Source organism: Microcaecilia unicolor, chromosome 4 (assembly GCF_901765095.1).
Source record: "Microcaecilia unicolor chromosome 4, aMicUni1.1, whole genome shotgun sequence".
In the NCBI taxonomy this organism is placed as follows: domain Eukaryota; kingdom Metazoa; phylum Chordata; class Amphibia; order Gymnophiona; family Siphonopidae; genus Microcaecilia; species Microcaecilia unicolor.
In genome coordinates, this window is record NC_044034.1 from 342,332,114 (window position 1) to 342,355,223 (window position 23,110).

The following is a 23,110-nucleotide window of genomic DNA, read 5'->3' on the forward strand; positions in this document are numbered from 1 at the left end:
GCCAGGGTCCGGGAGGGAGTCGTAAAGCGCTGTCCTCCTTATGTAAAGCCCTAGCATTAGTAGATGTCTGGAGGGTATTACATTCATCTGAAAGGGACTACACCCATCTTTCCAGGGCACATGGTTCTCAGTCCCGCCTAGACTATTTGCTTGTCTCACACTCCTTGTTTTCTCAGGTGCATAAGGCAGAGATTGGTCCCTATGCAGTCTCGGATCACGCTCTGATATGGTTAAAATTGACGAATCACTTGAAGGGTCGGGGCAATTGGATGTGGAGATACCCCCTGGAGTTGGTGAGAGATTTGAGATTTCATAAACACCTATTAAATAGATGGGAGGATTATATTTATCACAATGGAGCCCATGTAAACCAGCCGGCTTTGTTCTGGGAAACAGCAAAGGCGGTGTTAAGGGGAGATATCATTTCCTACTCAACGCATAAAAAGAGAATGCGAGATAGAGAAATTGTTAGACTGGGAGGTTTGGTTCAGAGGTTGCGGAGAATATATGGGCACTCCCCCACGGTTGCAAATAGAATGGCGTTATTGGAGGCGCAGAAAGAACTCAATGAGTTATTACATCAACGGGCGACCAAGACCCAGTTGTATTATAAATATCGCCTGTTCCAATATGGTAATAAGGCAGGAAGTATGTTAGCTAGAATGGTTCGTAGGAAGGAAGGGATCAACCGGGTCTCGCAGTTAAAAACAGGAGGTGGGAAGATGGTGAGAGAAGCTAGAGATATTGCGGACACTTTTGGTAAGTTTTATGAGGCGCTATATGCATCGGACCGAGACGTAGTGTTAGACAGCACTCTGTATTTGGACAATTTAGATTTACCTAGCCTCTCTGAGCGGCAGAGAGAAGAATTGAATGCACCAATTATAGAGGGAGAGCTGATGTTGGCATTACAGCAAAGTGCCTCTCATAAGGCTCCTGGACCTGATGGTTACAGAGTGGAATTTTATAAACAGTTTTACGATCAGGTCCAGGGGCCTTTATTGAATTTGTTTAACTCAATGGTGTCTAGGCAGACGCTCCCTGCTACATTTCGAGAAGCTCAAATTGTTGTGATACCTAAAGAGGGGAAAAATGTGATGGATCCGGGATCTTATAGACCCATTTCTTTGATCAATGCAGACGCAAAATTATATGCTAAGATTCTAGCCAATCGCTTAGCACTGGTTTTACCATCCCTGGTTGAGGAGTCCCAGGTGGGCTTTGTGCGGGGAAGGACAGCAGTGAAAAATGTTCGATCTTTATTGACATCTTTAGAAGTTGTAGCCAAAAGCCGCCTTCCGTCGCTCTTAGTGAGTTTCGATGCGGAAAAGGCGTTTGACCGGGTCAGTTGGTCACATTTATTTGCGGTACTACGTGCTTATGGTTTTGAGGGTTTTTTCCTGGAAGCGGTCAAGGTCCTATATTCGGAGCCGAGTGCTTATGTATGGGTAAATGAGGAGCGCTCGAGATCCTTCCGGATCTATAGAGGAACGAGACAGGGATGTCCCCTGTCTCCTCTTTTGTTTGTTTTATCCTTGGATCCTCTTCTCCGAGAAATACTACAACACCCGGAGATTAGAGGTGTACAGATAGGGAATTCTGAGTTCTTGCTTTCTGCCTTTGCAGATGATTTACTAGTACATCTCACAGAGCCGCACTCTTCTTTACCAGCTCTCCTGGAATTATTTACGGAGTTTGGAGATTTTGCAGGGTTCCGTCTTAATTACAGTAAATCACTGGCACTGCCCTCGGTGGAAGGTCTAAAGAAAACGTGGGGAGAGAGATTTCCTCTTCGATGGGCACCGGGATCTTTCAAATATCTTGGTCTACATATCTCGATGAAAGTCTCAGAGCTGTATAGTTTGAATGTTTCTAGACTGTTGGGGAACACGACGGAGAGATTACGTGCTTGGCGGTCGTTGCCTCTGTCTCTTAGTGGACGGATTCAATTATTCAGAATGGTAGAGTTTCCTAGATGGCTGTATTTATTGCATATGTTGCCCCTCTATTTGAAAACAAAAGATGTGAATTTGCTGACCAAAGTGATCAGATGCTTCTGCTGGGGAGGTAGAAAAGCAAAATTGCCAATACATATATTGCAGGGGACTTGGAGGGAGGGAGGCCTGGGGCTCCCGGATCTAAGGAGGTATAATTGGGCCTGTCTTTTGCGTCATCTTGGAGATTGGTTTTTGGCGCGAGATGATTATACTTGGAGAAGGTTGGAAAGCCAATATTATGCACCGTGTCACTTTCATTTTCTCTTGCAGGCTCCTAGTAAATCGCTTCCTCCTGATCTACGTTCTAGTATACTTGTGTTCCCTTTACGGATGCTTTGGAGAGATATGATGCGGATGTATGGCCTGAATAGGTGTGTATCAGATCTGCTCCCTATTCAGGGTAATCTGTTGTTTCGGCCGGGCTTGGAGAACGCGGTTTTTCGGACCTGGTCGAGACATGGGATAAATCGGTTGGAACATGTATTAAATCGACAAGGCCGCATGTTAAACCTAGGAGCACTGGGGCTGGGATATGATATGGGCGGTACTTTTGCCTATGCCCAGTTAAAACACTATGTGGAATCATTGGAGATGGAAGCCTTGAGCGCTGGACACTGTCGCTTATTGAGACAGTTTTTCCATTCGGTACAAAGTGAACGACTATCTATTTCTGGGTTACATAGGGTTTTGGGGACACTTTTGGCGCCCAGGGATCGGGAGAACATTCGTCAGAGATGGGCAGGAGACTTGGAAAGACCACATCTTTCTTTAGATTTCAATGTTTTGACGGCCAGGATACGGAGCTTAACGGGGAATGCAGGGCTTAGAGAATGCCAATATCGCATTCTTCATAGGGCCTATCTAACGAAGGCTCAGGTATTCAAGATGGGAGGAGTTTCTACACCTCTATGTGGGAAGTGTGGGAGGGCTCCGGGATCTTTCTTTCACTATTTATGGAGCTGCTATAAAGTGAGACACTTTTGGGATTCTATTGCCCAATACCTGGCGGATCTTTTGGACTTGAGAATCATGTGCTCTCCGATGGGAATCTTGTTAGATAAATATGAAGCTTTTCTGTTGCAGAGGGGGTCAGCCCGTCAAATGGTTCGGAAGGCCTTTTTGATTGGTAAAAGACTAATAATGAGTCAGTGGATGGCGGAGACCCCCCCGGACTTCTGGCACTGGCGCAACAAGTTACACGAATTTGTATTGTTTGAGAGAAGAGGGGTGGGGAGCTCCCCTGGGAGGTTGAAGCGGTTTTTGGATGTTTGGGGACCATATATTAATACTCTGTCTCCTAAAGGACGCAGTCTAATGGTGAACTCACTTTAGATGTATCTTGAAATTGGATCATCCTTCATGGTAATAAGTTAAAATCTGGAAATCTCTCAACAAGGGGTGGGAAGTAGAGGGAGGGGGGAGGAAGGGATCTTTGTAGTTGTTTCACTATATCACAACAGTTTTTGGTAATAACATGCTCCTCATAACGTTTAAAAAGTGGTGGAGATTGGTGTGAGATGGGGGAACATATGAGTTTTGAACATATTATTTTGGAATGTGGATATGGGAGAAGGGAAGGCTGTGCTAACACATCAATGAAAGTTATTATTTGTATATTGGCCATGGTGAACACTGTTGATAAAGCATGGCTAGGGGGGAGGGAGGGGGACAGGGGGGGGGAAAAGTTGGAAAAATGTGATGACTGTAAGTAGTGGGGTAGCTCCCCTGTTTTGTTATGATTTTAAAATTGTAATGTTATAACACTGTTAAGGTATTGAGTCGGATTTGTATTTCTTCAAGTCATCAATAAAAACCGTTGAAACATAAAAAAAAAAAAAAAAAAAAAAAATATGTCCCCGCCATCATTGGAGTCGGTGACAGAATATTTGAGAAGGGCTAGAATGACGACACTGAAAGCAGAAGAGGTGGAGGGCCTGAATAGGCCTATCACAGGAAAGGAACTGCAAGATATAATTAAGTCTCTCCCTGCGAATTCAGCTCCAGGCCCGGATGGCTTCTCGAGTGAATTCTACAAAATCCTAGGCCCACACATAGTAGGCCCCATGCACTCAAATTTTGAGGAGGTAGTGGCCCAGGGGCAGTTCCCGGCCTATGCAAATGAAGCATTGATAACCTTGCTATTGAAACCAGGAAAACCAGAGAATCAGGCTGGTTCTTTTAGGCCCATTTCTTTAATTAATGTCGACACAAAAATCTTAGCTAAACTATTAGCAAATAGATTGCAGGCGTGTTTGCCTAGTCTTATTGGTCAGGAACAAGTAGGTTTTATTCGTAATAGGCATTCAGGAATCAATGTGAGACGGCTACTGTTGGCTCAGGCCCAGATTCAGCGTTCAGGCGGTGAGGCGATGCTGGTTAGCCTGGACGCTGAAAAAGCCTTTGATAAAGTGGGATGGGACTATATGTTTGCGGTGTTGAGGCACGTAGGTGTGAGGGGTTGGTTTTATGGGGCCATCCAGTCACTATACTCCAATCCTCGAGCGGCAGTGTTGGTGAATGGGTCTAGAACACAACAATTTTCTATTGCGAGGGGGACTAGGCAGGGATGCCCCCTCTCTCCGCTTCTCTTTGTGCTATCTATTGAACCCCTGATTAAAACTATACAACAGGGAGAGGAGGTACCAGGGGTGGTGGTTGGTGGAGAGAAAGTAAAAGTGTTAGCCTTCGCGGATGATCTATTGATAATATCAGAATCCCCGAGGGTGGCATTACCAGCGCTGCTCGAGGAGATAGAAGGGTTCAGTATACTGTCAGGGTTTAAAATCAACCGGGAAAAATCACGCATAATGAGGTTACCTGTGCGACTGGATGGCCCCGGCCTAGACGATTTCTCTCTACAGAGAGCAAAGACAGAGATGAAATATTTGGGTGTCTTAATCCCTAACACATTAAGTGATTTGTATGAGATAAATATCCAAAAATTAATGAAAGACACAGCAAGAAAACTTGAGCAGTGGCGGGGCCTTCCTATTTCTCTGTCAGGGCGTATAGCATTGTACAACATGATGATTATTCCCTGCTGGTCATATATGTTTCAAACTTTGCCCCTACACCTCACTAATAGGGATGAGAAACGAGTGAATGGAATGTTGAGGAAATTTTTGTGGAGGGGGAAAAAATCGAGATTCCCACTGGAAAGTATGTATGTCCCGAAGGAATATGGTGGAATGGGCTTGCAGAGTGTGAGACACTTGGGGATTGCTTGTGCAATGAGACATGTTACAGACTGGTTCCGTAACTCTGCGGATTTCTCAGCCACCACAATGGAACTACGGCTGTTTGCACCCACAAACTTCAGTAGTTGCCTGCATGGGAGTGGAGGGGCCTCTCCACTACTACACATCTCAAATATACTGCCGCAGGCACGCAGAGCATGGAGCTGGATTTGTAGACTACATCAATTTTCCTCAAGAGTTACTCCATTGCTTCCAATCTGCGGGAACCCTGAGTTTCAACCTGGTTTGATATATAAAATTTTTGAACAATGGAAGACGCAAGGTGTGGTCTATATTTTCCAGATCCTAACGCGAGAAGGAAAGCTGCAATCATTTCAGAAGCTGCAAGAGCGTGGCCTTCTCCGCCCTAAAGACTATTTCCATTATTGGCAGTTGCGTCACTACATGAGGAGCTTGTCTTGGGAGGCCTTGGCGGAGGACGTACAGGAGGAATTACCAATGGCATTTTCGTTGGGAGCACAGCAAAAGGTTCCATTGAGGTTTCACCTCCGACATATCAAAGACACAGCTGCAGAGCCCGATTTTACTCAATATGCGGAGGCTTGGAGCAGAGACTTGGAGGCAGTCATCTCAGCTGAACTACTTAAAGAACATGTGTTGGCCCTTAACAGAGGGTCGCCTTCAGCAGACTACTGGGAATTACAATACCGCTTTGTGTTCCGGATGCACATGCCGCCTTGGCAGGCGTTTCATGTGGGGATTTCCCCTGATGGAGCATGCCCTAAGTGTCATTTTGTTGGAGCGACTTTAGGGCATATGTATTGGACTTGCCCAGCAGTGAAAAATTTTTGGATAACCTTACTAAGTCGGGTTTCTTCTTTGTGGAGAACTAGATGGTCACGCTCTCCGATGTTGTTATTCGGGAAGCCTTGTTTACAGGTTCCCCGGCCGAGAGGGCTCACACTATTTGTTCAGCGAGCCATACTGATTGCAAAAAAGACTATTCTAGTGGACTGGTTATCTTCAAGAGGCCCCTCACTCCAGTCTTGGCGAATGCGGATGGTGCAACTACTGCGTTCAGAGAGAATGATGATAAAAGATGGAAATGCGACGGAGTTGGATAAATTCTGCTCGAGATGGGGCCCGTTTTTGGACTCTATGCCCCCATCAGCTAAAAGTACCCTCTTGAACATTTGACTGGCTCATGGAGCTCCGGACATTCTTTCCCAGGATACTTACTGAGTTTCAGGGAGGGGAGGGTGGGATTGAGTTGATAAGGATGTACCGTTCTGGGGGGTCCTGGGGGGACATCAGAGTCAAGTCCCCTGGGGATTCCCCGATCGGGATTGTGCCTTCGGCATCAGCTGGAATCTCAAGGGAGGGAAGGGAGAAAACTAAAAATTGATGATGATGTTTGGTGATAGAATAACAGTGAAGTAATTATGTTATTGTCCAATCTGCTACTTACCTGTTGATGTGGATTACTTTGTTTTCTTTTTATGTCAATAAAAATGATTGAATATAAAATGTTAAAAAGTTGGAGTATAAACAGAGGGAGGGGGTGGGGGGGATAAAACGATAAAAGTTTGATGACTGTAAGTAGCAAATTGTCTTAATTGTTTACTTTTTCATAATTGAGTTTCTGTATATTCAGAATGTGGAATGTGAATTTTGTCATCAATAAAAACGTTGAAACTCAAAACTGAGCATGTGCACCGGTGAGGGAAGCAGGGCAGCGCAGTGGCACTGCAGGGAGGATTCTGCTGGCGAGGCTTGGGGACCTCCACCAGCCAGGTATGTGGAATTGCGGTGGGGGTGGAAAGCAGCAGGAAGGCGGAGCAAAATGTGTCTCCCCCCCCAAAAAAAATTGAGATCTAGCTTACATGCCTGACATGTGTAAGTGGAAGCCTTGAACGCACGTGATAGTACCACGACACTACTCCTGGAACCCTAGGTGGCCATTTTCTAGATGGAGCCACTAGGGTCAGGAACGAGTGAAGATCGCTGCTGCCTGAGCTACCCCAGTGGACCACTAGGGATGATAAGGTAGGCTCTGGGAGGGGGGAAAACTATAAGTGGGTAGGTGAGGGGGAGTTTGGGAATGGGTATGATCTGAGCAGAGAGGTTTGGGAGAGGGTCTGTTCTCACTGGGGGAGTTTGGGGCAGGGGCGTAGCTACGGGTGGGCCCATTCCCACCCATTCTTGGCTCAGGCCCACCCAGTCCTAATCTGCGAGCCAATCGCAGCTCTGCTGTTATTTTTTTTCTTACCCGCAGCGGCGAACGGGTGGCCCTAAAAGCAGCAAGCAACCAGGCTCGTCGACTCCGTCCTTCCTTCGCTTCCTGCCCTCTCAGCGACCCGCCCGCTCGAAAGGAAATGACATCAGATGAAGGCGGGACGCACGCAGAGAGGGCAGGAAGCGAAGGAAGGACGGAGTCGACGAGCCTGGTTGCTTGCTGCTTTTAGGGCCGCCCGATCGCCGCTGCGACTTGGGGAGTGGAGTGGAAGTGAGCCAGCAGCCTATCTATTCCACTCCCCCGTGCAGCCGTCGCCGTTCAGGCAAGTTAAACAAAGCAGGCAAACCTGTGAGCTGCTGCAAGCTGCATCCACGTTGTCGTTGTTTGAGACAGACAGATGGGAGATGCTGTGAAGGGTGAGAGAGATGCTGGATAGAATGGGGAAGGGGATGGATAGAAACAGGATGGGCAGGGGAGAGAGGAGAATTGCTGGACAACAGGGATTGCTAGAGGGGACAGGGGAGAGAGGAAATTTGCTGAAGATGGATGGAGGAGAAGGCAGGGGAATGGAGAGTTGCTGGACATGGAGTGGAGGGCAGGGGAAGGAGGAGAATTGCTGGGCATGCATGGATGGAGGGGAAAGGGGAGAGGGAATTTGCTGGAGATGGATGGAGGAGAAGGCAGGGGAATGGAGAGTTGCTGGACATGGCGGAGGGCAGGGGAAGGAGGAGAATTGCTGGGCATGGATGGAGGGGAAAGGGGAGAGAGGAAATTTGCTGGAGTTGGATGGAGGAGAAGGCAGGGGAATGGAGAGTTGCTGGACATGGAGCGGAGGGCAGGGGAAGGAGGAGAATTGCTGGACATGCATGGATGGAGGGAAAAGGGGAGAGAAGAAATTTGCTGGATATGGGTGGATGGAGGAGAGGGCAGGAGAGAATGGAGAGTTGCTGGACATGGATGGATGGAGGGGAGGGCAGGGGAAAGGAAAGAGGATACTTGCTGAACATTGATGGATACATGGAGGGGGCAGGGGACAGAGGACATTTGCTGGATATGGGTGGATGGAGGAGAGGGCAGGGGAGAATGGAGAGTTGCTGGACATGGATGGATGGAGGGGAGGGCAGGGGAAAGGAAAGAGGAGACTTGCTGAACATGGATGGATGAATGGAGGGGGCAGGGGACAGAGGACATTTGCTGGATATGGGTGGATGGAGGAGAGGGCAGGGGAGAATGGAGAGTTGCTGGATGGAGGGAGGGGAAAGAAGTCAGGGAGGAGAGGAGAAATGCTGGACGTGGATGGAGTGAAGGGCAGGGAAGAGAGGAAAAATGTTGGACAAGGATGGAGGGAAGGAAAGACAAAGGAAGGAGATGCTCATGGATGGAGGAGAGGGAAGACAGAGGAAGTAGATGCACATGGATGGAGGGGAGTGAGGAGAAATGCTGGACATGGATGGAGGGAAAACTGCTGAGTTGAGGAAGGATAGGGAAAGGGGTACAGATGGTAGACAGGACACATAAGGACACAAGAGGATGGTGGACATGGTGAGAGAAAAAAATATCAGATGGAAAGAAGACACTGCATGAAACAGAAGACACTGGGACCAAAGCGAATAGATCAGACAACAAAGGTAGAAAAAAGTATTTTATTCAGAATTTATTAATTGGAATATGTCAGCTTTTGGAAATGTACATCTGTGATATTTTGCATGTAAGTTTCAATTTTTCTGGTATTGCTGCATGCTAAGTCTAACTTCTTGAGTTAACTTTCCAGTTCAGTATTTTGCCTTCATATTTTTTGATTTCTAGTTCCTTGTGTCATGTCCGTTGTGTCTTGTGTTGTTCATGTGTGATCAAGGTGCAGTATTCTGATAGCGTGTAGTATTTGCAGCTTTTTTTTTTCACGAGGTAGTGTATTGGTGTTTTAGAGCCTAGTGTAATTACAGTTCTGCCTTTTCAAGCATAAGGTTGTAGCTCGTCCTGTCCTTGGAATTAGTGCTGTTATGGTTTAGTAAGGATATGAGTGTGTTTTTGCACAAGTTTGTGTATAGCATTTTGCAGTGGAGCGATTGTGGGATAATGTAATTATATTTAAAAATATCAATTTTTCCATTAAGTATGTATGTGGTTATACTGATGCAGGGCAGCTTTTGGGCAGACTACTTAGAAATCCATCATCAAGTGAATTCTAAGGCATTATTTTGTAGGATCCCAAGAGACACTGCTCATACTTATATAGACAGTGCGTGCCCACCCATATTAGCTCTGGGCCCACCCAAAATCTCAGGTCTGGCTACGCCACTGGTTTGGGGTCAGATCGTGTTGTGGGTGTACTCCTCAACCTCCCATCTACTCCCCATCTTCAGCCATAGCCCGGAAGCTACGCAGGTACTGGCCGATGTTCAGTGCTGGCACCCGCATAGCTTAGCAGTCAGTTAGGACCAGTGTGTTTTTTCTAGCGAAAAAAGTGCCGGTACTCAAATACTAGGCCAGTCTTCAGGGGTGGGGTGATCACTGAAGGACCCACCCCACAATAGCCAGGCCCCCTGCAACCAGTCACAGAATCTACGACAAGGCAGAATTTGTGTGTACAGCCTGAGCTCTTTCATTAAAACTTGGAGACCATGGGTCAATGTTAGCAAACAATGGAAAAGGTGCCGGTACTCAGTGTCCCCTCAAAAAAAAAAGCCCTGGTTAGGACTGCTATTTATGCAGTCCGATATTCGGCAGTACAGCCCAGTTAACTGCTGCTTAGTATCAGTGGTGAGCCGTAGGCAGAGTTTCTCCTGCCTGCTTAAATTGCTGTGAATATTTCGGAAATGTCCTGCAAGCGTACTCTCTCTCCAGGGACTGGCATCCTGTAGAACTGCTCTGGCATACTCATCACTCCTCTAAGGGTCTAATTTCAGCCTTATATAATCTATATATAATCTTATATAACCTACCCATCCATTTACTACCCATCCATCCTTCTATTATGTTATACTTAATTTCCTACTTTACATAACAAAATTCTGTGTTACCTATTTCTATGTAAGCCGCATTGAGCCTGCTTTTAGTGGGAAAGTGCGGGATACAAATTTAATAAATAAATAAATATTACAACCATCAACTTTTCAGAAGCTCTGATATATGGATACTTGAGAACATGACCTTAATATTACGTGAACTTCATCAGAATGGGAAAGTATCTTGCACAATAATTATAAGATGTGCATCTCGGTGCAACTTAAATAACATAATTGTAAGGTCTTGTTGAACGTCAGTGGGCACCGCAGCATTCATATTTCACTTCATGTTAATATTTCTGCTTTGTGATTGATCTCATGGTTTTCCATACAGTGTACAATACTTGTTTTATGTTATGCTTTTTTGTTGGGGGGGGGGGGGGGTTAGACAAGGGGATTCTGCTTGGAACTGTTGTTGTGTCTTTGTATTGACACTGGTTTTACTGTGGGCTACTTGCTTATTTTTATATCTTTGTGACCCTTTGCTGGAAAAACTTCAATAAAAATCTAAATAGAAAAAAATTGCTTTGAATATTAACCGGATTGTTGACCTGCACAAGCCAACCGTGGAAAAATTGTAAAGCACACCTTTCTTTGTTTCTGAGTACAGATCTGTCAGTCACAAAGCTGTGTGCTCTTTGGATGATTTTTTTGTTTTTTTAACAACTCCACTTCTGCAGTGGTAATTTTTTGCTGATTCACACAATCTCTTTTCTCTCTGAAAGCCTCAGAGAAATTGGTGCAGCACCCTGACCCTTTGCTATTTGTTCTAGCCCAGCTGCTGACACCACTCATGTGATTTGAATAAATTAGGCAGAGATCGACTCGATTGGCTGCTTGTCAAAGAGGTTCAACATGATTGGCTAAAGTGCCTTGTGCTTCTTTCTCATCCCCCACCCTCTTCCAGAGTGATTCCACTTTGTTCTCTTAAAAAATGTGGAAGGAATGAGTGGAGCTTCATTCAAAATAACAATCCCACCCATTCAGTTTGACAATGGCAGAATTAACCAAAACTTCCATGTTCCCTACCATTCGTACAAAAGAAGTGCACATCCCCAACTCTACTTTTGATTTCCACTGCATGCAAATCTCTTTCAGGACTAGTCATTGTGGATATCCTGAAAATCCAACTGGCTGAGATGCCTCCAGGACCAGGTTTGGGAACTACGGTTCTAGGTCATTTATAAATAAGTTAAACAACACAAGTCCCAGCCCCTAGAGTACTGTATTACTGGCCCTTTTCCCCGGGGATTACTGACCTTTTATACTTACTGTTTCCTATATCTTTTGGCCAATTTCCAATCCATAAAAGGGCATTGCCTATCCCATGACGTTTTAATTTCCTAAGGTGTCTCTCATGAGGAAGTTCAGAAAATCCAAATACTCTATCTCAACTGGCTCACCATTATACATTTCATTTTTATACCTTCAAAAAAAATTAAATAATTTGGTAAAGCAAGACTTGCCTTTGCTGAACCCATTCTGACTCATACCCATTAAACTGTTTGTCTATATAGTCGGTAATTTTCTCTTTTTAGTATAGCATGAACCATTTTGTCCAGCATTGTCATCAGTCTCACCAGCCTATAGTTTTCTGGATCATCCCTAGATGAAATAATCATAAATTTATTTTATATTGACCACCCTCCAGTCCTGAGGTGTCATGACAGTTTTAAACCATCGAGTTCAAACATGAAATGACTAACTTTTCAGGACTCTGTAGTGAATATTATCTGGTCCTTGCTCTTTAGTTTCCAGAAGATGTACTAGAAGATCAAATTAACTCTTTGACTGATGTGCTTTGGGTTGCTGCAGATCTTCACCATCAAAGAACATCTTCAGTTAAGATGAAGGCAAAAGATTATCCTGCCTGAGCACATCTTTTGCCCCTTAGTCATCCAGTGGTCCAACTGAATCCCTTAGGAGCTTTCTGCATCAGATGCATTTGAAAAGAAGCTTTTAATATTATTTATTGGCTATACAGCAAACTTGTTTTCAAAGTCTTTCTTGGTCTGCTTTTACTCATCTAACTTGGCAGTGCATGTGCTCATCTCTATTTTCCTAATTAGAATCAGCTTTCCATTTTCTGATGTACATTAGGCTTTCACTGTCTCTTCCACCTCACTACTAAAGAATGCTGACCATCATTTGGCCTTCTTTTTACCTTTTTAATGTGTGGGATATATTTTATCTGGGCTTCCAAAATGATCTTTTTGAATAATGTCCATGCGTCAAACAAAATTTGACCATGGTGACCATTCTTTTTCCTTATTTTATCATAGTCTCGATGTTAAAAAATTAAGTGCTTCAGCAATAGTGTTTGTTTGATTTTTGTCATCTTTTTTCCAGTGATAACAAATTTAATTGCATTTGATTTGCTACTGCTTAGCAGCCCCACCACCGTTAACCCTTGCACCAGTAACATGACAGCAGATAAAAACCAAATGGCCCACCCAGTCTGCCTGTCCTCTGTAACCACTAACTCTTCCTTTTCCTAAGGGATCCCACGTGCCTGTCCCATGCTTTCTTAAATTCTGACACTGTCCTCCACAACCTCCACTGGGAGGCCATTCCAAGAGTCCACCACCCTTTCCATGAACGAATACTTCCCTTTATGCAGATAAAGACTCGAACGGTCCATCCAGTCTGCCCAATAGTAAGAACTAGATCTAAAATAGCTTCTCCTCTGGCCTACATCTTATGTTTTTTTCCCCCTGATATTTCAGGTTGCAGTAGCAGCCACTACCCAGAACGTAGAAACACTGTCTGACCTGGATCCGTGGACAACGTATTGCCTCCAAGTTCAAGCAGTTGTTGATGACTATAACCAAACTGGGCGTCTCAGTGATGTGCACTGTGAGAAGACGACAGACAATGGTAATCTATTTAATGTGACTGTTGTTAGGCCAACATGCTAGCGCTTGACCATTTGACTTCAGAATATATTAAGATCTGTATTCAGAAGTGTTATGCCATAAAGACAAAGATCTATGGTGAGAGAGACAATAAGGTGAACTAATTAGCAGTTGATTGATAAAAAAACAAGTGGGGAAAACATACAGAGCAAAGCTTACATAATTATTTCCATCCTGTCTTTGTTTAACTGTGTTGTCTCTGTGTATTTGTGACCTGGAAGGGAGAAGGGTTGGATGAGTTGAACAGAGCGGTATCCAAGTATTCTACTGGTTTGGAAAGAAATAAGGTTTGATAATATAGCTAATCCTTAGCTGCCTGTCACCGTCAACAGATTTGGCTTTTCTAGTTTAACCACAGAATGCTACATTCCCAAGGCCACAGATATTCCCATTCTTCTTTTTTATTTTGCCAAAAATGGACGTGCGTCAAAATCAAAATTGAAGCGCGTCCATTTTGGGTCTGAGACCTTACCGCCAGCCGTTGACCTAGCGGTAAAGTCTCGCACAGTAACTAGGCGGTAATGACCTACGCGCGTCAAATGCCACTTGGCGCAAGTCCGAAAATAAAATTTATTTTTCTGGCACGCGTAACGGATACACGCCAAAAATGAAATTACCGCAAGAGCCACGCGGTAGCCGGGCGGTAACTCCATTTTGGCGCACGTTGGGCATGCGTAGATACACTTGTGCGGCTTAGTTAAAGGGCCCCTAAAAGTGTTTTGTATGTAACAACTATTAAGAAAGCTATATGATTCAGTCACCAGGTTTCACATTTAGAATTTGCAACAAAGAAAATAAAATATGTTTCAGAATCACTAAGAGCTGATCCAGCAGGGAGAGATATGTGGCAGCAGTTGGGGTGGGAGGGAACATGGAATTATTTTATTTCCAATTCATCCTTTGTATGTGTGGGAGTCTCTGTTTTGTTGGTGTTTGTGTCTGTGCTTTCTATATCTGTGTTTTGTGTGTGCCTACGCACTTGTATTATGCATTTGCGTGTATCTGCGTGTTGGCTACGTGTGTGTCTGTGAGAAGGGAGAGGAAATTTGAAAGAAGAAATTCCCTAACTGCTGTGTTTCAGTGTATCAGAGTTTCTATACTGCTTTCTCCCATAGCAATGTATGGAGCCATTTCTTTGGGGAGGATGTTATTTTTCCGGAATCTTTAGTCCAGTCTAGCCCGCTTTTTAACTCAACCTGTTTTTTTCATCAGTATTTCCCACATTCCACATTTGGTCCTTATGTTTTTTGGCCGATAGACAGGCAGATATTCTCTACCCCTTATGCATACTTTCTTCATCATCTGTCATCAAGAGACCATCATCTATAGCCTCTATTTACTGCATCCCACCCTACTCTGACAATGAAGATCACACACTTGCCATTCAGATCTCATCAAGGCGTTATCGTAGGGAGTGTCCAAAGCATCTTCTGTGTATTTAACATACGCTCCAATAGATAATGTCAAGTATTGAAACAATCTGATCTCACGGGGGGGGGGGGGGGGGGGGGGGGGGGGCAAGAGAGATTCTCCCAGCCTCTTTCACCTGGTGCAGAGCTATTTCTAATATTGCCTATTGACCTATTAAGTGTCGCAGTACATCTTGGTTCAGCTTTCTGCTGAAGGTCTATAAATGATACACCCGCAATTAATCGGCAGTTACCTGTCTGAGGATCAGGAGCCTAAGCTGTGAATGCAATCCAGGTCTTTTATGTGGCAGTATGACATCCAAGGAACAGGAAGAGACTGAGGGGGGAGATTCACAGCAACAAGACCCTCTGCGAGGACCTGCAAACAGCACAAAAAGACGATCAGAGGTCCTGAAAGAATTTGTAATTCGCAGATACTGCAACAGAGTCCTGCGCACATCCAAAAGGTGCAACTGCCCAAATGAACCTGGAAACTCCTCCTCAACAAAGGAGGGAAGAAAAACAGGCTGGAAAAAAACTGAGTGTGGAGCACAGATTTTTTTTTTTTTAGCGACCAATGCTTAACACTAACAACATGCAAATTATATTCCCGCTGTTAGTGTTGAGCATTGGTTGATAAAAAGGCTCATACCTTCCTGGTGCGTGGTGGTGGCGGCTTGAAGTAGGAAGGCGACAGTGTAAATGCGCAGGGGAGAGATAAAGCTGCTGCTGTTGCTGCTGCCACCACCTGAGGAGAAGTTAGGAAGCAAGCACGGCTGTAAAGGTCGCCAGGGCCGTGCCGATGCGGTAAGCGGGGTAAGCGCCGCAGGGGGGCACCGCCGCTGCGTGCTTACCTTGCCCCTCCCGCTCCCATGTAAGAACTGCCCGCCCTCTTCTCCCCCCCCCCCCCCCCCCAAGATCCCTTTCCTTTTTTTTTTTCTTTTAAATTTACCTTCCTCCGGCAGCGCAGCATCAGTGAAGGAGGCGGCGCTCCCGGTCCCGACGTCTCTAGCCCTTCCATTGGTTCGCTCAGTGTCCCGCCTTCTTCTGATGTCATCCTTGACGTCAGAAGAAGGCGGAACACTGAGCGAACCAATGGAAGGCTAGAGACATCGGGACTGGGAGCGCCGCCTCCTTCACTGACGCTGCGCTGAGGAAGGTAAATTTTAAAAGAAAAAAAAAAGGAAAGGGATCTTGGGTGGGGGGAGAAGAGGGCGGGCAGTTCCTACATGGGAGCAGGAGGGCAGGGGAGAGAGGAGCATAGATGGGAGGGCAGGGTTCATGGAAGGGAGAGAGGGGAATTGCTTGATCGGGATGAATGGCGGGGGCAGGGGACAGATGGGCATGGATGGGTGGGAGGGTAGGGCTCAGGGAGAGAGGGGAATCGCTGCCTTGGAGCCAGGCAGGTGTGGGGGGGGGGCGGCGCCAACTGGTAGTCTGCAGGGGGGCGCCAGAGACCCTTGGCACGGCCCTGAAGGTCGCCCTGCCCTAACAACTAAAACCTTCCAACAGCTATCAGTAGATTTTAGTGTTAGGACAGGGAGTTTCCATGCGCTGTTCTAAGCATTGCATGGAATTGCTAATGAGCTCATTAGCATAAGACTTTTGGTCACTGCTTCGATGCACAGTAAAGCAGTGGCTGAAAGCCTCTGTGCATTAGCAGCAAAAAAAATGTTTCATTTTTGGTACTAAATGGTTTTTGAAAGTGTGTTTTTTTTTTTGTTTTTTTTTAGAGGGGGGAGGAGGGGGTTTTATTTGGGGAATTATTTGGGTAATGTAGCTCTACGGTGCAGGACGTCCACGTCTTAGGAACACTTGTCCCGAATCATGGGGTAGGCACCGGGTCTGGCGGTCACGCGGGAGGCTATAAGAAAACAAGCCTCCTACAAAGTAATATGTTAAGGCATTTGCCAGATCATATGGAGTGTCACCCAGAGGTGGCCAAGAGGATGCTCTCTCTTGGGGCATCTGTCTCAAAGTTATAGATTTAATAGAAGAGGTGGATGTTAAGACAATTACCACATACTTACCGGTTATTTCGGGAGGGGTGGGAGGGAAATGGGGGGAAGTTTAGTCGAAGATAAGTTTTATGGTTGTCACGTTCTAGAACATTTAGACATATATTATGTTATTTTAGTTTAAGAGGGAAGGACGTGATATGGAGGTTGTATTGTTAACGAACAATGGAACCAAAAGAGAGAGATGGGGGGGGGGGGGGAGGGAGAGGGATACATGTTAATAGTTTGATGACGGTATGTAGTTCATTGATTTAATTGATAACTTTAATATAATTGTGATTCTGTATATCTAGACTGTAAATATATGTATTTTGAATTGTCATCAATAAAAAAGTGTTGAAATAAAAAAAAAGTTTCATTTAGACTGGCTAAAACCAGTCTAAATCAGTGGCGCAGCCAAGGGTGGGCCTGGGTGGGCCCAGGCCCATCCACTTTGGGTTCAGGTCCACCTAGTAGCAGAACACCTATGATGTGGCTGGCAGAGATTCCCAAGCCCCACCAGCTGAAAACTCCCAACAACTTTCCCTCCTGCCTATCTTGAAAAAATAGTGAGCAGTGACTAATACATACTACTTGCACCAGCCCCATAGCCTTCCCTCTGATGTATTCCCACCTATGCGGAAACAGGAAGTTGCGTCAGTGGGAATGCTGTGGGGCCTACATGAGCAGTGTTTATTAGTTGCTGCTGGTGAAAATCTGCTATTTAAAAGGTATGTGGGAAAGGGAGGATGCTTGAGAGACCGTATGGCATGCAGGTGATAGAAGGAGAGACCAAATCACCTGTGGGATGGGGTGGAGTTCTTCTGCCCACCCATCTTGGGCCCAGGTCCACCCAAAATTGGGTGTCTGGCTACGCCCCTGGTCTAAATGAAACATTGCAAGCCCGGTTTGCTTTGAGCATTGGGCCCTGAGTCAGGAACAGAACCCATGTTTCTTGGATGAAGCGTTCAGGTTTTTATCTGCTGTCATCTACTTTGTTACTATGGGGCTCATTTTCGAAAGAGAAAAACGTCCAAAAAGTGTCATAAAGCCACCATTTGGACGTTCTTCTTCTCAAAACGTCCAAATCGGTATTTTTGAAACCTGTTTTGCAGATGTTTATCTATGCAATTCGTCTGCAGTGCATCCAAATCACAAGGGAGCAGGTTGGGGTGTTTCGAAGGCAGGATAAGGGCGTGCCTAATACTTGGACATTTTACTGCCATAATGGAACAAAACAAAAACGACCATGAGTAAAACGAAGACTTTTTGTTCTAGACCTGTTTTCAGAACGAATAAAGCACGAAAAGGTGTCCTAAATGACTTAGATAGCCACTGGAGGGAATCAGGGTTGACCCCTCCAATACCCCCAAGTGGTCACTGAGCCCTCCAAAAATGCAAATAAAAATATGACTTACCAGCCTCTATGTGAGAGGAAATCCGCCAAAAAACGGAGAACTCAAACGCCCCACGATAGAAACAAGTGTGTGAAAAAAAAGTGGGAGAGCGACCAAGGATACCAGAAACTGGAAGATGTTCGTTAGTAAACAACTTTATTAATAATTTGAAGACTCGACACAACGTCGTGTTTCGGCCGTCAGGCCTGCATCAGGAGTCTGCTTTGCACAGTGCTGCGGAGCAATAATAATGACAAACCTTTGGAGATCACACAGCAAACTCTAAGGCAAAGTATTGCTGAGTAACATTGAAGATGATCCTTCAGGTGTGACGTAGTAGTCTTTAGAAAGAAAGTTTGAAAAAAGGAGGCATCACAAGCAGCGTGTGCAGTGCTTCTGACGGTCCCTCCTTTTTTTCAAACTTTTTTTTAAAAACAGTCTTTCTAAAGACTACTACGTCACACCTGAAGGATCATCTTCAATGTTACTCAGCAATACTTTGCCTTAGAGTCTGCTGTGTGATCTCCAAAGGTTTGTCAATATTATTGCTCCGCAGCACTGTGCAAAGCAGACTCCTGATGCAGGCCTGACGGCAGAAACACAACGTTGTGTCGAGTCTTCAAATTATTAATAAAGTTGTTTTCTAACGAACATCTTCCAGTTTCTAGTATCCTTGGTCGCTCTCCCACTTTTTTTACACACATTACCAGCCTCTTTGACAGCCTCAGATGTTAGTCAAGTCTATCAGAGCAGGGTGCAAGTCTCTAGAGTAGTGTAGTGGTCGGTGCAATGCACTGTGGAGTGGGGGACTCAGGTCCCTATCTCCCTGTACCTGTCACACTCGTGGTGGAAACTGTGACCCATCCCAAATTCACCAAAACCTTATTGTTCCCAGATATAGGTGCCCCCTTCATCCATAAGGGCTATTGCAGTGGGAGACATTGTGTTTTGGGTGGGTTTTGGAGGGCTCAGGGGATAAAATAAGGGAGAAAAGGTGAGATGGTGGGAGCATTTTTATGAAGTGCACCAGAAGTGCTCTCTAGGGTGCCCCATTGCTCTCCTGGGATGTCTGGGGGACCAGTCTACTAAAAATGCTGGCTCCTCCTACATCCCAATGGTATGAATCTCTACGTTTTGCACTTACTCACTTTTTTTTTTTATTTTTCTTCGAAAATAGACCAAAAAAAAACCAAAATGTCCAAAGCACGAAACCTTGTTTGAAACAGTATTTTCGAAAAAAAAAAAAAAAAGATAAGACTTTTTCTTTTTTTGAAAATGACCTTTTTTTCCTATTCGGATTTTGGATGGTTTGTGTAAAATGTCCAAAATCAGACTTAGATGTCCTATCAAAAATGCCTCTCCACGAAACACTAGCTACTAGAGCATGAAGCTAGGCTCTGCTTTCCTATTTTGAAATGTAACAAATAATAATTTGCTTTTTCAACATAAGAAGGAGTTTTTTTACTAAGCCGCGGTAGCATTTTTAGCTCGAAGTAGAAATCAGCTGGCGGTCAACGCCGAGATGCCCATATGAAAATAATGGGTGTATTGGCGTTTAGCAACAGCTGATTTTTACCACGAGCTAAAAACGCTACCTCTGCTTAGTAAAAGACCTCCTAAGTTTGGCAAAAGTAGTATATATGAAAATCACATGTACTTACAAATATATTTAGCTTTATATGACATTTGTGAAAAATGTAGACCTTAAAGCCCACTGATAGATTACTACCAGGTTCAAAGCCTGACCCCCACCTGTTTTTACACCTCATACTCGGAGCTAGGAGCATTAAAGAGAATTCACCTTGTGCCTTTTGGTGCTTGATAACACGATATGGTGGCAAGAACTGACAAGTAGAGAATGACACAGGGATAAAATTTGTCCCTGCCCCTTCCCCGTGGGTTCTGTCTCTGTCCCGTCCCCGCAGGTTCTGTCCCCGTCCCCATGGGCTCTGTTCTCATCTGCAGAAGCCTCGAACACATGATTTTATATTTAAATCTTTCTATTAAAGTATAAAAAGGAACAATAAACTGTGTAACTGTTGTGTTTAAATTACAAATAGAAAAAAAATATTGTCTGCATCAATCAAACATAAATGACAGTCCAGTTCGTTAACAGGCTTCAAAGTAGAAAGTGACATGGGGACAAAGTTTGTCCCCATCCTCACGGGCTTCCTCATCCCCGCCCCGTGGGCTCTGTCCCTGTCCCCATCCTCACGGTTACTGCGGGTCCCCTTGTCATTCTCTATTAATGAGAACACCAATTCAACAGAGATCTGGTAGTGCTGTGGAAATTCCCATATGCTACCTTGCTGCGGTTCCGCTGGCATCGGCCTCTTCGCTGTACTACACCCGCCTATGAGGCAGGGGCGTATCTGAACTGCGGCGGTAGGGGGGGCCAGAGCCAGAGTGAGGGGGCACATTATAGCCCCCCCCCCCCGCTGCCGCCGCTGCCATTGCCGATCCCCCTCCCCCAGCCGCTGCCATTGCCAACCCTCCCCCTCCGTTGCTCGCCTACCTTCGCTGGCGGGGGACCCCAACCCCCGCCAGCCGAGGTCCGCGTCCTCCTGCCGCTGCCGGCTGCCTTTAAAGAATTCCGTCAGCTGGCGGGGGACCCCCAACCCCCGCCAGCCAAGCCGAGGTCCTTTCATTTTTCCACTGAAGCTGGCGCCGACGAAAGTTTCTTTTGAGTCTGACGTCGCTGCACGTTGTACGTGCAGGACGTCAGACTCAGAAACAGAATGAAGCTATGAGGAAACAGTAAGTTACGTCAAGAGGCGGGCTGAAGTAGACTATGGGAATTACTTCTACCTCCGCATTTTGGAACAGAAAAGAACTAAGGTAAACTTGGGGAAGAGCGTTGAGGAGGGAAGGGGAGAGTGCCACCCCTGGAGACTGCAGCCTGAGGCCCCCGCCTCAATTGGCCTAATGGTAGGGCCTCCACTGCCCAGCAGGAGATCTTTTTAAGAGTTCTGTAAAGAGAGGGGCTTCACTGGAGCTAGAGTTTCACCAACAACCCCACCTCGCGGTCCTTACAAAAGAGAACGAAGGAGAATGTGCACATGAAGATTTCATGGTGCTCTTGTCTTAAACTCGTTCCAGTCTCTCAAGGCATTGTTGGTTTGGTGCAAATATGGGAAGAAGGAAGGTTTTATAAAAAGTAAAGGGAGAAAAATATATACAGAGTGAGTTGAAGACTGAATAATGCAGTAATTGTTATATTTTGCAGGTAAAACTCCAGAGTGGGTAATTATTATCACATTCCTGGTATCCATGGCTGTCACACTGGGACTGGTCACTTCAAGTTTCCTTGCCATACTGTACATTTACAGGACAACAAAATATGTCTTTTTCCCAGCAAGTTCACTTCCACAGCACCTGAAGGAGGTTTGTCTTGCCTTCGCAGAGAAGCTAAGAAAACTTGGGTTGCTTTCCTACTGTACAAAATATAAGACTGGGTTTTCTCATTCTCTCCCTTGCAGCAGTTTCCAAAAAAAAAAAAAATTTTTTCTTTGCCTTTGCTTTTGTGTTCCCTCACTCAATTCTGTCTTAACTGGTCTATCCTTCTCTTCACCATCCAAATTCTTCAAAACTCATCTGCTGGATTACTGTTTCATGACCCTTGATTCATCCACATGTTACCCTTCCTGCAGAATTTTTACTAATTGTTTACTTTCTGTGGTCTTGTTCCCATCTATTCATCTCTCCTCCCCCTGTTGTCGAGGGTACACAATGAAGTTTCTTAGTAGTACATTTTTTAAAAACTGGGAAATTATGTCTTAATTCAACGTCTTTATCTGCCGTCATCTTCTATGTTACTATACTATGTTACTATGGGGCTTATTTTCAAAGCACTTAGCCTCCCAAAGTTCCATAGAAACGTATGGAACTTTGGGAGGCTAAGTGCTTTGAAAATATGCCTCTATGTATACTATACATGGCTTATATTCTGCAATATCTCCAAGCAGGTTCATTGTGGAGTACAGAATAAGAAGCACCTCAAAAGGATGGAATTACATAGCAGTGGCGTACCAAGGTGGGGGCGGTCCGCCCCGGGTGCACGCCGCTGGGGGGGGGGGTGCCGCGCGCCGGTCAGCATCGTTGGTTTCCATGCTCCCTCTGCCCCGGAACAGGTTACTTCCTGTTCTGGGGCAGAGGGAGCATGGAAACCAACGATGCTGACCGGCGCGCGGCACCCCCCAGCGGCGTGCACCCGGGGGCGATTCTTTTGCCAGGGTGGGGGGGTGTCCCTTCGTTGGGGGGGTGTTGCGCTGCACGGGGTGGGGGCGCTGCACCTGGGGGGGCGGGGCGCATCAGCGATCCGCCCCAGGTGTCAGCGCCCCTTAGAACGCCACTGTTACATAGTATAAACAAAGATCAAAATAAAGTTATAAGCAGACCACAGATCAGTCCATATCTGTGTCAAAAAACATATAGGTCCTTCAGACTTTTCCTTAAAAAAAAAAAAGATGATTAGGAGGATTTTTTTATAATTTGGTAACTCATTCCAAACCTCAACGGCCAGATATTAAAAGAGGAATCTAAATATTTTTGTAGTTGTACACCTCTGCAACTCAGTGAGCTATTTGAGAAACCCTTCTGACATTTAATAATACACATTCTCTGAGGACAAGCAGGCCATATTCTCAATATGAGTAAAGTCGTCCATGTTTTCCGGTGCGGAGCTTAAACAGCTAAAAGTTTTTTTGAGCAAGTGCTTTATTACCCACCGCGAGAGCGCGGGACCATCAGTCTCTTCTCATCTGCAGTGAGGAGAGAACACGATTCCCTTATAGTTTTGGTTCATTTTTACCCACTTTTAGGTTTTCTTTATTTTTGTACTTTGTTAAGCCTACTGGGTTTTGACCTGCAAGAGATTTATAAACCATACATGCAATCTTAAAGTTTATATGAGAAGAGACTGGAAGGCAATGAAGCTTCTTAAGAAGAGAAGATACTC

General features: G+C 45.3%; 1 protein-coding gene across 1 annotated transcript in view; it reads left to right on the forward strand.

Annotated features, from left to right (window-relative positions):
• IL10RB (interleukin 10 receptor subunit beta) overlaps positions 1 to 23,110 on the forward strand; it is a 64,793-nt gene that overhangs the window by 37,889 nt on the left and 3,794 nt on the right. Inside the window, exons 5-6 of the mRNA XM_030202158.1 lie at positions 13,162 to 13,312; positions 21,380 to 21,537. Coding sequence (XP_030058018.1) covers positions 13,162 to 13,312; positions 21,380 to 21,537 — 309 coding nt within the window. The remainder of the gene's footprint in view (positions 1 to 13,161; positions 13,313 to 21,379; positions 21,538 to 23,110) is intronic.